A 16,071-nucleotide genomic window follows, 5' to 3' on the forward strand; every position below is an offset into this window, starting at 1 on the left:
CATACATTTTCCAAGCCAGATCATGTAAAATAACCAAGAATTGAGCGTGCCTGTTTATTGCTTTGAAATCGGAGCATATTGTTTCCCGTATCCCCGCATCTGCTCCTTCAATGTCTCATCTGGAACACCAACGATTAAATCCTCCAATGTGATAATTGCCGTTATAGGAACATTGTATTCTGCTTTGCAGTTCTCGATTGCACTATTCTCACCATCGGTAGTTCTTTCTTGTCTGTCGAGACAAACGACGATTCCAGCGAGTATACCGCCTTCAGCTTTGATGATATCGGTAGCTTCTCTCATTGCAGTACCGGCCGTAATCACGTCATCGACTACCAAAACCCTTTTCCCTTTCAATTGAACACCAACAATCCCACCGCCTTCACCATGGTCCTTTTTCTCCTTCCTATTGAACGAATACCCAACATCCAAAAACTTCTCGTCCAAAGCACCGAGTCTGGCGCATACTAGCGTAGCGAGCGGGATTCCTTTATATGCCGGTCCGAATATTACGTCAAACTCTGGAAGATCCTTATCTTGGAGGAGGGTTTGAGCAAATGCATCAGCGAGACACGAGAGGGTTCGAGCGGTATTGAAGAGTCCGGCATTGAAAAAGTACGGTGATACCCGACCAGACTTAAGAGTGAAGGAGCCGAACTTCAAGATTTGGTTGCGGATGCAGAGGTCGATAAGCTCTGCCTTGTGGCGAGGGAGTTCATTTGAAGCCATCTTGTAGTACAAGTTATGATTTAAGCGTTGGATGTTGGAATGTAGGAGATAGTCTGGTGTGTGTAACCAGGGGCCGAAGAATTTTGAGACCAACGACAAGATCGTCGTCGACAACGACGTCGCAACACATGGATCGATTTTTTCATGTGGCTGGTGAGTGGAGACGATTTTGACGCAGAGGACGGATTAGATTACATCTTATCGCCATAGATCTCGGTATCGATTGCACTCCCAATACCAGACATCGAAATCAATTTGCCTAGCTCCCGTTACACAAGTCCACTCGAGGAAGATGGGATACATTTCCACCTACCTGTCAAAGTAGGGGGCGGTGGCCACAAATCGGTTAGCCCGCCCTGCTGCATACACGAACTGCAGGGGAAGAAGAGGGATGACCTCTCTGCTGCTTGCTTGGCGGGCCGACCAAAGGGCAATTCCGGGGCAGAGCTTTCCATGGTCCGACACTAAGCTACTGGTACACATCTCATGACGTTCTAGTGATACAGCGGGCTTTCGGGGAACAGAGGCCGGCCGGTCGAGCTCATTCCATTGCGTTCGATTCGATTCATTTAAATGTCATATTCGAACCTCGAAAAGATATTTAGTTATAAATCATCGTCCTCCTCGTCTTCCTTCACCGGCCGCCCCCGGCATCTATATGACATCGATGCCTAGAATCTTCTAGCTTCAAAAGGTCACAGGTCCCATTTCGTCCCACGTTGTGATTCCATTTGTTCAGGTTGGTTGGGTCGTTTGTCGCTGTTCGCCAGCTGCTGGTGCCTGTCAGTGTGCTCCTCCGATTCCGGGGGAAATGCAGAGAGCTTTTCCGCCCTGCCCAACTGCAACGCCCTAAAACTTATCTGCCCATTGTCTTTGAAACTTTTTTGCTCCCACTTTTCCCTCGGAGCCTAATATTTAGTATTGATTAGTGTCGATTCTGTGACTAAATGCTGCATCGAAAAGGGTGAACTATTTCTTGTCACTTTTTTCTTTTCTTTTCTTTTCTTTTTTATCGTTCTTATCGATTTCCTCCCCTTCATCTCTCCCTCAGCTCTTTCTCCACCCCGGCCTTTTCGACATCTTCAGTCAACAGCAGCTGAACCTAACTGCCGTCTGCTTCTGTGTTTCAAGCTCCTCTTCATTTGAAAGCCTCGCTTTCTTCCGACTCATCTTGAAACATGCATATCAAGGACAAGATCGCTGCCTGCGAGAAGGCAGGCAAGCCTTGCTTCTCTTTTGAGTATTATGTTCCGAAGACCGCTCAGGTACGCAGCTGATACTGCCCTCCTCCAAGCATGATATCGTGCGCCACTGACGTTAACTGTTTCGTTCGATAGGGTGTCCAAAATCTCTACGATCGTACGTTAGAACCCGCAATCGCTGATACCGACCTGGCCTGATCGAACCCCGTTACTCACCTGATGATCAATTGATAGGTATGGAACGCATGGGTTCCTTCGGCCCACAGTTCATCGACATTACATGGAACGCTGGCGGTCGTCTGAGCAATCTCACCACTGAGATGGTGAATGTCGCTCAGACTGTCTATGGACTTGAAACATGCATGCACTTGACCTGCACCGGCATGGAAAAGGAGAAAGTTGACAACGCCCTCCAGGAGGCCTATAATGGCGGCTGCACCAACATTCTAGCTGTATGTTTCCATGAAATTGTACCTGGCGCGTGACCAATTTTGACTGACGTTGCCGTCTTTGATGCATTGACAGCTTCGAGGTGACCCGCCCAGAGAGAACGAAAAGTGGTCTGCTGTCCCTGGGGGTTTCAGGTACGCTAAGGATCTTGTCAAGCATATCCGCGAGAAATACGGCGACTATTTCGATATCGGTGTCGCCGGGTACCCCGAAGGATGCGATGACGAAGTTGATCCGGATGTTCTGCTGGACCACTTGAAGGAGAAAATCGACGCGGGTGGTACTTTCATCATCACTCAGATGTTCTATGATGTCGACATATTCCTAGGCTGGGTCAATAAAGTTAGGGCGAAGGGAATCACTGTTCCGATCATTCCAGGGATCATGCCAATCCATACATATGCCGCTTTCATCCGAAGGGCGACTTGGACCAAGATCCATATCCCAGAGAGGTGGTTGGAGGTCCTTGAACCCGTTAAGAATGACGATGTTGCTGTCAGAGATATTGGAAGAGACCTTGTGGTTGAGCTATGCAAGAAGATCCTTGCTGCAGGAATCAACCAGCTCCACTTGTATGGAACGAACCGCTCTACCCAGTAATATTTTACGTAATTTTATGGCTAACATCTCACCTTCCGTTAGTTACACCATGAACCTCGCCACAGCAACACGCATGGTCCTTGAGGGGCTTGACCTCATGCCTAGTCTTGAAGCTCCAGAACTACCAGCATTGCCCTTCAAATCGTCTCTCGGGCTTGGTAGACGGGAAGAAAATGTTCGTCCCATCTTCTGGAAGAATCGTCATAAGTCATATGTTGCCCGTACACAGGAATGGGACGAATTCCCCAATGGCAGATGGGGTGATTCGAGATCTCCTGCCTTCGGCGAGCTCGATACGTACGGTATCGCCCTCAAGGGAACTACAGAGCAGAATATCAAGCTATGGGGACGTCCAGAAACCATCGCAGATATTGCAGACCTCTTCGTTCGCTACATGGATGGCAAATTGGAATCCCTTCCATGGTCTGACAGCCCAATTGATGCATCTGCCGACCCTATTAAAGCTCAACTTTCAGAGCTTAACAAGCGTGGCTTCCTTACTACAAACTCCCAGTGCGCTCTTAATGCAGTAAAATCTTCTCACCCCATTCACGGATGGGGTCCAAAGAATGGATACGTCTACCAGAAGATGTATGTTGAGCTTTTGGTATCCCCAGATGTTCTTAGCGAGCTCATCACGAGGATTGAAAGATCCTCTGACCTGACCTACTACGCTGTCAACAAAGCTGGTGTTTTGCATCACAATGCACCAGCTGGAGGAAGTCCAAATGCCGTTACTTGGGGTGTCTTCCCAGGGAAAGAAATCGTTCAGCCTACTATTGTCGAGTTGATCAGTTTCCTCGCCTGGAAGGACGAACTCTACCGTCTTGGAGAAGATTGGGCGGCTTGTTACCCACAAAGCTCGGCGAGTCGACATATCATTAGCTCCGTAATGGAGAACTGGTTCCTTGTTAATATTGGTGCGTACTCTTATATGTGTAGTCCCTATGGGTTCAGTGATGCTAATATAAATCTTCAGTTAACAACAATTTCTTGGACAATGATGCTATCTTTGAACTCTTCAAAGATCTTAAGATCGATAATCTCAACGAAAAGATCCCAGTCGACGAATACCTCCAGAATTTAAAGATTACTGATGGCATCGCCACCAACGGAACAGCTCACGAGATAACCAACGGCGCCCCGGCGGCCTAAGTTGATTCTCACCCTTACCTTTCCCTTCTTTTTACTCATGATTCAACACCTAATATTGCATTAACACCTTATCACGACTGTGACGAATTCAACTTGTCTTATTCCCCGAATCTACGATAACAAAAGGCATTAACGAGCACAGAAAACGGCGTTTCAACAACCGGGGGAATTTTTATTTTTCAACAAAAAAGCTGGAGTTTTCATTAACTAGAATGTTTTCCCTTTCCTCTTTTTTCAAAAAGGGTTCCTTTTAATGCCCAAAAAGTCTTCAACGAATTTTTTTGCAAGGAAAATATGGGAGAGAGGGGACCGAGGTTGACGACTTTAACTAAGGTTATTCTTCAACAATAACTATTTAGTCTTTTACCCTTACTTATGGAAACCCCCCTTCCCGACTGGCATAGCGCATCTTACTTAACACCCTGTTCAATTATTATTATTATTATTATTATTATCATCATTTGTCCTTCTTTGTCGGCGTTTACTCTTTTTTTCAACATGCATATTGTACTTCTGCTTTACCCTGCTATTTCACTCACAGAAAACCACAATTTATATGGGAAGGCCAAAGGACCAGGGCAGGGATAAAAGGCGTTTCAACACGTTTTTAGCGTTTTATTTTCCATTTTCCATTTCCATTTCTTTTTTTCCTTCCTTTTCATGTCAAATGTATGTCTAGGCCGTGAAGTAGGGGCCTGGTATAGAAATTTCAACAATAATAGCTGGTAGATGTTTCTGTTTTTGTGGAGGAAGAGAAAAGAAGAGAGGTAGGATATAACAACCCAGTGTATACTATCTAAAGTTCATACACGATCGGATTCGAAAGGAAGAGCTAGCTATGGAGTCAAAAAGAAAAAGAGAGAAGCAAAAGTAGAATGAAGGCGGAGCGAGGGAAAGAAATAAAATATCTATTATACACAATTCTTCGCTCGTTTTTCCGCATGGCTCACAGAGAATACAAAACGACATAACAAAAAGAAGAAAGGTAAAAAGAGAAGTAAACAATAGAGCAAAAAGGAAGCAGATATTACAGGTACAAAACATTAGGTCGACATACTAGGTATGTTGGAAAACCTCAAGAAAGGTTGATTCTCTTTTCGTCATTCTTTTTGTCGTCGTGCACAATTAGGTTTGATGAAGGGGGTAAACAAAACTCCATGATAAAATCGGTTGCGTATGTTAAAACATTCATGTCGAAATAAAATAAAATAAAATAAATAAGAGAACAGAAGGCCCCTTCACATTCAAACCCTCCTAATATCATTCAAGAGCCTCTCGAGTTTCTCCGCAAGAGCTTGATCAGCTGGCCCACTCAGAATACCCTTGTATCTCTCCAATGTCTGAACAACATAGTGCTTCTTAAACCCGCCCTCAACTTGGTCTACGCCTCCAAACACTGTAGTCTTGGTTCTCTTCTTGACCGCGGTTCTGAACCACTTGTCGGCGACATAGATAGCATCTCTAACAAGCCTCTTTCGTTGCGAACCCTTGAATGGAACCTCGTCGCGGTAGAACATAGCATCAAGGATCCGGAGTAGCAACTCTGCACTTACTCCAGCATCCAAGAAGGTTTGTGGGACCCATGAGGTATGCATAGTGTCTGGGACATTCTCAACAGCAAATATTTCCAGCATAGGAACGAGATCTTCAGGTGGGAAGATATACTCCGAAAGCGAGAATCGGTGGCCAAGGTTTCGGAACTCATCTGAGACAACCTCATGGATATTCTTGGATCGGTCAGCCGCTGCGTCAGTGTGAAGCTTTGCGAGCAGGTTTTGCCAGACTCGCTTAATTTCATGGGTGCCATGGTAGTCTGCGCCCTGGAAAATCTGGAGGCAGATATCCCAGTAACCGTAAGCATCGGCGAAGCGGTTGAATAACTACATTCAGTTAGACATAACTCTTTGCGATTACTATGGAAAGGGAGGAGAGAAAACTTACATCAGTCAGGGGAAGTAATTCGCCATCAAGCTGCTCGACGAGAGTCTCTAATTTGTTGGCACTGATTCTAGAATCATCCTTGACCTTCCTTAGAATGTCGGCCTGTATCATAGCAACATCCATTGCCTCTTGGATTCTTTGAAGAAGCTCGTTCATAGCTTGACGAGAACCGACTGGGCAGCGGCAGTTGCTGAGACCTCGAGCTCTGCTGAGATATTCAATACGCTTATCCAACATGATCGGGAAGTTACTCATAGCCAATTCCCGAAGAGTCAAGGCAGCCTCATAGAAAATCTCTCGGCGAGAGTAGTATTGCCAAAGCAAGTCGGCATGTTGGATTGAGGTGGAAGCGCGTCGCTTTAGATATGGTATGATGGTTGGGCCTTCGAAACTGAGTAGTTTCTCCGATAGGCCTCTCGAGAAGAACCAATCAAACAGGCAGGATTGGAAAACCTCATCATTAGAATCCCAAACAACTTGATAAGCTACTTGGTGCCGGAGCTGAGAGTCGCTAAGAGAGCCATCGAGGGTTGCTGGGGACCTGCTAGCCTCTTCATCAAGGGCTTCAAGAACCGGGAAGATTGTTTCATAGATGGCGGATCTTGCTTCATATTGCTTTCGCCTTGGATCTTCGGCTGGCGAGCCGTCTAAAAGGTATCCGATAGCTAAATTACCACGATCTGACGCTTTTGCGACATCAAGAGCAATACGGATAGCGCCTATTTTAAATCATGTTAGGGAAATTTTATATAGTATCAAGGAGTGAGAAATATCTTACCAGAAGGGAACTGGAGAGAAAGGAATTCTCCCATGGCGTCCGAAAGCGTTTCTAGGGATAGGGTAGAGGCAACCTGGGAGAACAGATGCTCGCTTTCTTGTAGTAAACGAGCTTTGGTGTCTATATCCGTAGTATCCCGAGCCTTTCTAAGTTGCTCAATCGCCTTATACAAAACGACATCATCAGCACTGCAGAAGCTGCCACACCGCTTTCGCAGGGTATCGGCTACTATGTCGACACTCGCGCCAGCCTGAATGTTGCGATTAACCATTGCTGCGATAAGTTCTTTAGCCAAGGCACGACCAGCATCGGTAGTGAACAGCGTCTCAAAAGTCAACTCCTTGACCTGTGGTTTCACGGTGTCCGGGAGAAGCCCAATGACCTCGTCCAACTTATCATCAAGCAATGTTAAGACAAAAGAGATGCCCTCGATCATAGCAGAAATAAGTTGAACTAATGAATGTAGCGCTCTATGCTCAGCCTGTTGGGCAACTTCTTCAACACGGGTACCAACACGCATAAGCGATTCCGCTCCGGATAGACCCTCAATATACGTCCGGTTCTCTGCTAGGAACTCAGAAAGTCTCTGCAATTGTTCCTGGATAATCTGAAGTTTTGAGACAGGCACGGCCCCTGAGAAAGTCTCACCACCACTAGGAGTAGCTGCGGAATTCACAATATGAACTTTCCATATCGAACGAACAATCCTGGTAGTATAAAGAGCCAGACCGTCATGTCGGCCAGATACTCTAACACTGTCCAAGGATGGTGCTGACGTTGAATCGTACTCGTTCTCGACACGAGCTTTCCCACCGAATTCGATGAAGAATTTGCGAGCTAGCTCTGCGATCTCTGTGTCCGTAACTTTACCAATTGCGCGAGAATCAAACGAATCCGCGGATAGCGCACCGCAAGCAACGGCCAATGCGGTAGCGCATGCCTCTGCCCTGCCGTAGGATTCGAAGAATTTTCGAACTTCCCCTTCCACTCCGAGGCTGTTTGGGTTTGAGGAACCGTATTTGATCATATTGGCAAGAATTTCGACGTATCTGCGGCGTTTTATGATATGAATTCCATTGCTAGTTAGAATGGCGATTTCTGTAGGGGCTTGGTCAAACTGAACGGCCATTTCATTTCCAAATCCACCGGGCGTCGGGGTAGCGGCGAATGGAGAAGTCATCGATTGGATAGCCTCGATGCGGCTTTCAGGGTCGAGCCACGATCCGACTTCCCACAAAGTTACTTGGTTCTGTGTCATATCGGATGTGAAAAGGATCTTAGCAGAATCCGGTGCCGCCATATATATAGTGTCAGAGAGCTCTTCCTTCCCCACACAGCAGATGAAATAGCCAGGTGCAAAAACCGCCGCTTTACGAGTCGTACCAAGAGCAGACGACGCGCCAAAGTCTCGAGAATTTCCATTCTTCTCACCAGGTGCCACCGGGGGTAGGCGAAGATGGGTAGCCTGCATATCGGAGGGGGGTCTATCGCCTCCGTATCCGGACCCATAAGCCGAAGCAGCACTGAAGTACAATCTACAGCCGGTTGTTGTCGTTCCAACAAGATTGGCCCTTCGTCCTTGTTGTGATGTAACGACGCTAATGGAGACAAATGGCGTTGTGCGATCCAGAACTTTAGGAAGGCCATGCGTAACTCTGATATGTGATAGAGCCCTTTCAAAAGGTATCGTTATTGCTAGAGTTAGGACATTTCCGGGGCTCATGTGGAAAACACGGATTGTCGAAGTGGAGGAAAGAGTATAAAGAAGGTTGCGGGTATCGTCAATCACCATCTGAATCGTATGCTCTGAAGTTTGAGGGCCAGAAAGGAAGGAGATCTTTGGCGCAAACTGGGCTATTATTCCAGTTTGCGTATGACAGATCTTCCCACACCTCGGTTGAAACCAACCTTCCTGCTCCTGATACGTCAATTCATAAACTTCGTTATCTAGTGTTCCGGTGAAAAATATTCTACCGGTTTTAGCAGAACCTTCAATGATGTTGATGTTGACGCCCTTGGCGCTCAGGGCCATGTTTGTCTTGTAAATTTGAAGGTCACAACCATTGAATGGCCGACCATTTGGGGTGGCTGCGACACCCAAGATGTTAATATCTGTGCTCGTGGCAACGAGGAGGATATGCGTGACACTATCAACGAAAACCCCCGGCCGTGGCTTTAGAAGATTAACAGCTAAGATGTTATTTCTTGAGGGCTCTGCGTACTCCTGGAAATCTCCACCGCTGGAGAAGTTCCAGAGATACAGCATGTGATCTACAACGATCCAGGCCCTGCCGATTTCCGCGAACAGACCCATTTTGGTCAGTACCTGGACCTGATTGTAAGCCTCGAATATCTGATCCGGGATTTCGAAAAGGTTTGTTCTGTGGAAAGGAGCCCGTTCCTGGTCCATGTTTTCGTATTGATAAGATATTCCGTGGGCTAGGATTTTGTCCAACTCGGGGTATCTGGTTTCAGCATTGAGGCTATCGTTCACCGTCTTCGCTGCCCTCGGGATTGGTTTTAGGTTATCTGTGGATGGAGGCGCCTGTACGGGGACCAAGGCGTTCTGATACCTAGGGTCCCTCATCGATCCTCCATGTCCAAAGCTCATCGTCGAACGTGGCTGGGATTGAGTTTGAGGGTGGGTAGAGAATTGAGGTTGTGCTGGTGACTGTTGCTGGGCAGCCCGCTCCATGCTGTACCTTGGATGGGTCGTACTGGCCTCCTGCCGTGGAGCAGCAGCAGCCGGTGGCCCTGCCATGTTGTTGTAGAAGAAACTTGGGTACTCGCTTTGAGCCTCCATGATGACGGCAAGCTCAGGTACCTCTGAGAAGGTTCACGGCAGCCGGGGTGGATTTGAGGAGTGCAGATGGTCTAGGTTCTGGTCGTGAATACGTCTGCTGGTCGGTTCCGATTCACTCGAGAATGAAAGGAATGGGGCGCTTTCTTTCTCCTGAAGCCGGTCGATGTTGTTTTCGCGGACGATTCAATTCGGCCGACAGGTATGTTCGAGGTCGAGAAGGAGTGCGCGGCAGCCTGATTGGGCGACTACAATGGTTGGCAAGCGTGTCGCGAGATATGGCGATGGGTGATGAGAGGTTGGGGGAAGCGATGGAGATGGATGTTCAGGATTGAAGATGGAAGATGGAAGATGGAAGACGAGCGAAGTGGTTGTTGGTGTTTACACCAAAAAACGCGAGAAATTTCGCCCAACACAGCAACTGGTCCCTCGCCTTCTCGCCTTCTCGCTTGAGCCTCAACAGTGCTAACATACCCACAGCTTAACATATATTCATCTATTACTACTCGAGAATATTATTGACATCGGAGGAGCACAATTCGATACGAATTATATATATTCGCTTGCAAATTAGAAGGGAAGCTTTGGTAGTTGATTGATTATATAAGTAGGTATATTTGAGTCCATGAACATTCTATCATAATAATATTGGTGCTTTTGACGTCATATTCAAACCCCTTTGACGTGTCTGCCTGTTGTACTATACACGAATATTCATCTCGTTCCGAGTATAAACTTCCTTCCCCATGTTGAAATGTTTTTTATTAGAAAGGTATGCTTCCCATCATCGAGTATCCGCAAAGCCACGTGCAGGTGCGCCACCGATTATTGTTATACACGAGGTGTCGTGCTTGGGTTACCCGTTGGCGCCTTGTTAGTTTACTGCTTCTTAGCCTCCCTCTCTTGCTTCTTCAAAGACCGCCTTCGAATATCTTCGTGCATGGTCTTGTTAGTCTTAACAACAGTTGCGCTTCCCAAGCCAGCAAGGTTCTCCAAAGCCCAGGCCATAACAGCGTGGCTCCAGTACGGGGTAACAACTCCAACGGTGTTGCCGACATAGACGCCGATCTTTCCGAGTGTCGCCTTCACGAAAGACTTTGGATTTGGGATAGTCAAACTTGTTCGTCGGACTTTGGACATTGCAGAGGTAACAAGATAACTTTGGATGAGATCGACATGGATACCATGCGGTTGCAATTCACAGGCCAACGCAGCAGACCAACTGGTGAGGAATGCCTTGCTTCCAGAGTATGCGGCTAGTAGTGGAGTTGGAGTCAAGCCAGCGAAGGATCCCATGGTGAGGATGAGGCCTCGCTTGCGGGCAACCATCCCAGGAACAACGGCCTTTGTTACACGAAGAGTGGCAGTGCAGTTGATCGTGATGATATCTTGAATCAGGGTTTCCTCCGTAATAAGGAATTGAGTGGGCATATCGTAACTCTTCCCGACATTGTTGACCAGAATCGAGACATCCTTCGCACCAATGCGAGTAGCAATCTTCTTGTAGTCTTCGTCGAGGTTTTGGGCAAAGTCAATTGGCAGATATTCCGTTTGAATTTTATACTTTGCTTCGAGATCCTTGCTGATCTCTTCGAGTTTTGAAGCAGTACGAGAGATTAAAAGAATATTGAAGCCCTTTGCTGCCAATTGGTAGACGAACTCTTTGCCGATACCATCCGAGGCTCCTGTGACGACAGCCCAGGATCCCTTGGGTCCGAATTTGCTGAGCTAGAAGTTTATAATAGTCAATTGGGGAATTCTAAACGCATTGAACCAATTGAAAGTCTAGAAGGGACTTCGTACCGATTTCCCAGGTTGGATAAAGATGGCAAAGATGGCAGTCAGCAGCCTAAGCAGGCAGTATAAAATGAAGGCCCCACCGAAGTACGCAAGCAACGTTTTTGCGAGACGAACGTGATTAGCATCAAAACTGACCGCCATTTTCGACTCAGGGGATGCCGGACGCGACAGTTTTTAGATATTTTGTGTATCAATTGGAGGGCTGAAAGCTGAATTGTCTTGTGGCACGAGGGTGGTATTAAAAGATGATAACGGGATGTGGTGAGGAACTTCGGTTGAGGGCATAGGCTATTGGTCCCACCGGATTTAAATCTCACCTGTCACAAGCCAAGCGAGCGTTTGATTATGCCCTCTCGGCCTGCCGATGATGGGAAATGTGCCCCCTTTGGTTGGGATTTCTACGCGTCAGCGGTGACCGTTCTTGGGAATGTTACCGCCTCTGTCTGAGCTTGCGGCCCTCTTGCCCCCCAAATTAGTGTCCAAAATGTTCGAAGAATCGGATGGCGGACTATATGGCGCTTTGTCCTGCGAAGTGTCGAACGTACTTAGTCTCCGAATATTCCGTAGTTAATATGCAAAAGGACTGTCTCGCCCTGTCTGAAGCACCAAGGTACTGGGACAGATCGAACCTGCTCGTATCCACCCTGTGGATTTCCTGGCGTTACGAGTGGGTGTGGTGGATGAGTGTCTCCAGCAAGTTAGCGGCAAATATGCCGAGAGAAACGGTGCAACGCAACTCAACTTCCAAGACAGACGTCCATTCCACACTTCGTTCGAGCTGCAGAAGCCGCATATAAAAATTCATGCGAAGTCAGTGGGGAAAAATTCGGGGAACAGAACCAAGCAAAGAGGCTCGCTCTCTAGACATCAGACGCCAGCGAGGAACTCTTCAGAAGATGGGCTTCGTCTACCGGTTCTATTCGGCCGGTGTGGCTTCTGATTCGCTTCACGGAGGGATCGTGACCCAAATGGACCCGAGAATCTGGTTCATCCGCTTGAGATTGTCCCCTTAGCTCAGTCCCGCAAATCCCAAAAGAGTATCGCACACAAGTGTTTCCGGTTCTTAGAATCCGAGATAGCATGGCGTGTGATGTGGATCAAACTTTGTGATTTGTCTCTGTGAGGATGAATTGAAGCAGGAAATAAGAAAAAAGATGCACCGAGGAGATGCAGGCAGTCCCTCAAAAAAAGGACATCCCACCTTCTCAGGAGCAGCTGTATGAAATCACCTTCGAACCTCCTTGATTCAACCATGCCTAGAATATCGACACTACGGCTCTTTGTATGCGCTAGATCCGAGCGGCTGTTTCAAGAAAGACTAAAGCACACGCCCATAGTCAACCGTTTTCTGCCTCAAGGCATTCTCGCCTGACTGAATTTTTTTTTCCCCTCCTCGTATTAAATTTGTTGCATCTTGCATCTTGCAGAAACTCAAATAGAAACCAGTGGCTAACTGGAATCCTGTGTGCAAGTGACACCTCATTGCACATGTACATACGGATGTACAGTACAGGTGGGACGTATGAGAGGCTACATTCACCCCTCCCTTCGAAGATGGAAGAGAGAAAAAAAATAAATCTCAGTATCTACCCCTCATATGCGATAACGTGCATGTCAGCTTGGAAATCCAATGGGCTTTAGCGCTTTCAGTCGGCATTTTCTTACCCGGCAGGGGGATATATCGGTACGGATATCGAACCGGTATTTGCGTATCATACGTTTCAGAAAGAAAGAAAAAAGAGAGAGCCTTGGAAAAATCTCTCAAGCATGCGTAGGATGTATGTTCGTACATATTACGTATCCATTTAAGTTAGGATAACTGACACGAGGTGTGGGCGGATTGTCGTAGTTCGTTCACCTTGTGGTTTGAACTGTGGTATCTTTGGAATGTAGGACGACGAGGCATGTAGGTTGATAAAGTCGATGCCTCAGAGACCCCCCACACAGCGCCCAGGTTAGACGTCATGTACCCATAGGGCTGCACACCATGGTGCCAAATACTTGCAGTAGTACTATGGGGTTCGTATCTTCAAAACAGCCGTGTCAATTGAAAGACGTTCAAGGTAGAGAGGCATATGGCATGGGGAGGGTCGCGATGCAACGGATGCATTGATTGGTTCGGACCAGCGCCGTAGCTGCCAGGCAGTCCCTTAATCCTTGCCGTTTCTTCTGTAAGTTTCTCTTTTTTCGAATTCCTTTCCTCCAATGGGTTACTTCCCGTTCCGATTCGCCGCGTAAAGAGGAGCATGGAGCATGGTTGGTCGTTCTGCTTGGTAAAAAAGGTGTGTCAAGCATAAGACGCTGGGTGGTTAATGTGCCGCTTGCAGCAGCGTTTCGTGCCATGGCGCACTGCTTTATCACAAAAAACAAAACCATCAATCACACCCGCACTCGGCTCAGATGGGAATTGCATTTTGTTCCATTTAGGATGGATGAAAATATATTCGATTCTGCCTCTGGGCTCTACAACTGCCATGCATGCCTTTGATGTCCTCTATACACACCTTGAAATATGCTAAAACTCTTATGCTGAAGATAATACCGGTACCCGCTGCCGTTCTTTTGTTTATACCCCAGCCTTAACCAAAAACCCAATGCGATGAATCCCAGAGACGCCTACAATAATGCTGTTGATGAGAATGGGTGCTCGACTCAAAACTCGCCAGACCTGACGCCTCGAAGAGAAGGAATCATATGAAAGCTGCTCGCGCGAATCGAACCAAAATGGTAGATGTCCATGGTATCAGGCAGACGGTTTCTTTCCAATCACAACATACCTATTCATCGAAGATGTTGACGTTAGCACCAAGTAACAAGCCCATGCAAAATTACGAAAGCCATCTACCACAAGCAAAGGTATGTTCTGCAGTCATCACTAGCCGTTCTCTCTGCAGGAAGGCCGCCATGGCCGTGTCATTAACTTACAACGGGAAATATGGACGCAGATTTAGGTCATCGATCTCACTACGAGCCCTAGCAATCAAGACGTAGAATTGCTCCAGTGACATTTCGAGCCGCTCTGTAAAGGGCCATAACGCCATGGCGTTGATCATATCTTTCGCATTCGAGCAGTTGAGGTTACCAATATCTCGATCTCTTTCATCTGAACATCAAATTAGCTTTGTTATTCAACAACATACGACATAGACAGTAGCTTGCTACTACTTACCTCGAGACCATCCATTCAATGGGAGAGGCATCATCCTACTTTGCACCTCCACAAACCCTGCGGCTTCCATCATAGACTGCAACCTTGTTGGAGCCCGGAGGTCCTTCTTGTCTTCGTATACTTCAAGAAAGGTTTTGCTCCACCTTCGGAGCCCGTGTTCTTCCGTCAGGGTTCCGTTGTCGGATTGGACATTAAAATAGATCTCAACCATTTGCAACCAACCGCCTGATTTCAAAACTCTGCGATAGGACCGATTGACGTGAGTGTTTTATCCTTTGTAAGCCCATCGTTTTGTATTGACGATTACTAACTTGAAACAGTCTTTCATGTAACCTGCCCATCGATTTTTGCTAATACCTGGAGCTACTAGCCTCGAATGGACAAAGTCGAATTCCTCGGACTTGAAATTGAAGGGTTCGTTTAGGTCGTCGACCTCAAATTAAGTTGTCAGTTCGACTAGAGATTGACAGTCGGGATCACTTGTAGCTTCATGGCCATCGAGCTACTTTGTGGCTTACCTGGCACCAAAGGTTGTTTGGAGTCTCTTCGGGTTTGAGATGAGGAGATATGTCGACAGCGATGATCTATCTCGAGGTTAGTGCTCGATGGCTAAAAAGAATGGAAGCTGGTGTTCGAATTCAAACCTCTGCATCTGGGTACTTTTCAGCTGCTTCGATTGCCCAGGCACCCGAACCGTAACCACAATCTAGGATTTTCTTGGGATCCTCTACGGGAGGGAAGATGAGCCTCCTGTCGAATATCTTCCTAAAGACAAGATGTTGCCTGTTGAGGCGGTCTTGTTCATCCTTGGGGAGTGTCAGTCATCTCGAGAACTACTTAGCAGCATTCTGGCCTCGGTAGAAGCTCATGACGAGCACGTCGAACCTCCACAGGATTGCTTGATCTTCACGCCTGTCTTGGGTTAAATACCACATACCTCGTCGACTGGGACTGGATATATGATTTTCTCGATGGAATAATCCTGGAACTCTCGGCCATGATGGCGGACAGTCCGCCAGTATGCACTGTCTAAAGAACAGGTTTCTGACAAGGAGGAGGAGGAGCCGCTTGTTGACATCGTGGCCGAATTTGGGATACTACAAGCTGAAGACTTCGTTCCTTGTTGAACTATTCTCGAAAGTTGGCGTGGTCTCGGGCCGTTTGATGGAGTCGAGGTCGAGAGAGACGGGATAAGAGAACCAGAGAATCGTGAGTCAATGTTGTGGAATATATTTCTAACTACTAGTCGAAAGATATCTATACTGTGCTGTGCCGGTCTGCTGCTATTCGGTACTGCCAATCAGAGTCCTGAAGGGAATAGGCATAGGACAGGTGGACCACCCCTAGTTCCTCGAAAATTTAAAGAGGAGACCTAGCTAAGGGTACTGAGAGACCACCACGTCAGGCTTCGAAATTGCAAAATAAAAAAAAAATCCGGGAGGATATA

The 16,071-nt window shown here is 47.1% G+C and overlaps 5 protein-coding genes across 5 annotated transcripts; 2 read left to right on the forward strand and 3 right to left on the reverse strand.

Annotated features, from left to right (window-relative positions):
* Positions 1-54: 54 nt before the first annotated feature.
* DFL_007760 (uncharacterized protein) lies at positions 55-729 on the reverse strand (the record flags this gene model as incomplete). The annotated part of the gene is made up of 1 exon (XM_067637396.1): positions 55-729. One exon carries the CDS (start codon positions 727-729, stop codon positions 55-57), a length of 675 nt encoding a protein of 224 aa, XP_067488917.1.
* A 1,178-nt stretch (positions 730-1,907) lies between these two features.
* On the forward strand, positions 1,908-4,136 carry DFL_007761 (uncharacterized protein; the record flags this gene model as incomplete). Its single annotated transcript, XM_067637397.1, has 6 exons — positions 1,908-1,994; positions 2,067-2,088; positions 2,166-2,383; positions 2,457-2,953; positions 3,024-3,901; positions 3,961-4,136. The coding sequence occupies 6 exons, from the start codon at positions 1,908-1,910 to the stop codon at positions 4,134-4,136; spliced, it is 1,878 nt and encodes a 625-aa protein (XP_067488918.1).
* Positions 4,137-5,380: 1,244 nt separating this feature from the next.
* On the reverse strand, positions 5,381-9,658 carry DFL_007762 (uncharacterized protein; the record flags this gene model as incomplete). The annotated part of the gene is made up of 3 exons (XM_067637398.1): positions 5,381-6,016; positions 6,078-6,796; positions 6,856-9,658. 3 exons carry the CDS (start codon positions 9,656-9,658, stop codon positions 5,381-5,383), a joined length of 4,158 nt encoding a protein of 1,385 aa, XP_067488919.1.
* An 876-nt stretch (positions 9,659-10,534) lies between these two features.
* DFL_007763 (uncharacterized protein) lies at positions 10,535-11,596 on the reverse strand (the record flags this gene model as incomplete). The annotated part of the gene is made up of 2 exons (XM_067637399.1): positions 10,535-11,383; positions 11,459-11,596. The coding sequence occupies 2 exons, from the start codon at positions 11,594-11,596 to the stop codon at positions 10,535-10,537; spliced, it is 987 nt and encodes a 328-aa protein (XP_067488920.1).
* Positions 11,597-14,494: 2,898 nt separating this feature from the next.
* On the forward strand, positions 14,495-15,323 carry DFL_007764 (uncharacterized protein; the record flags this gene model as incomplete). The annotated part of the gene is made up of 5 exons (XM_067637400.1): positions 14,495-14,578; positions 14,873-14,883; positions 14,945-14,952; positions 15,111-15,218; positions 15,292-15,323. 5 exons carry the CDS (start codon positions 14,495-14,497, stop codon positions 15,321-15,323), a joined length of 243 nt encoding a protein of 80 aa, XP_067488921.1.
* Between the last annotated feature and the right edge of the window lie 748 nt (positions 15,324-16,071).

This window comes from Arthrobotrys flagrans, assembly GCF_004000055.1.
Source record: "Arthrobotrys flagrans strain CBS H-5679 chromosome Unknown unitig_8, whole genome shotgun sequence".
Lineage (NCBI taxonomy): Eukaryota > Fungi > Ascomycota > Orbiliomycetes > Orbiliales > Orbiliaceae > Arthrobotrys > Arthrobotrys flagrans.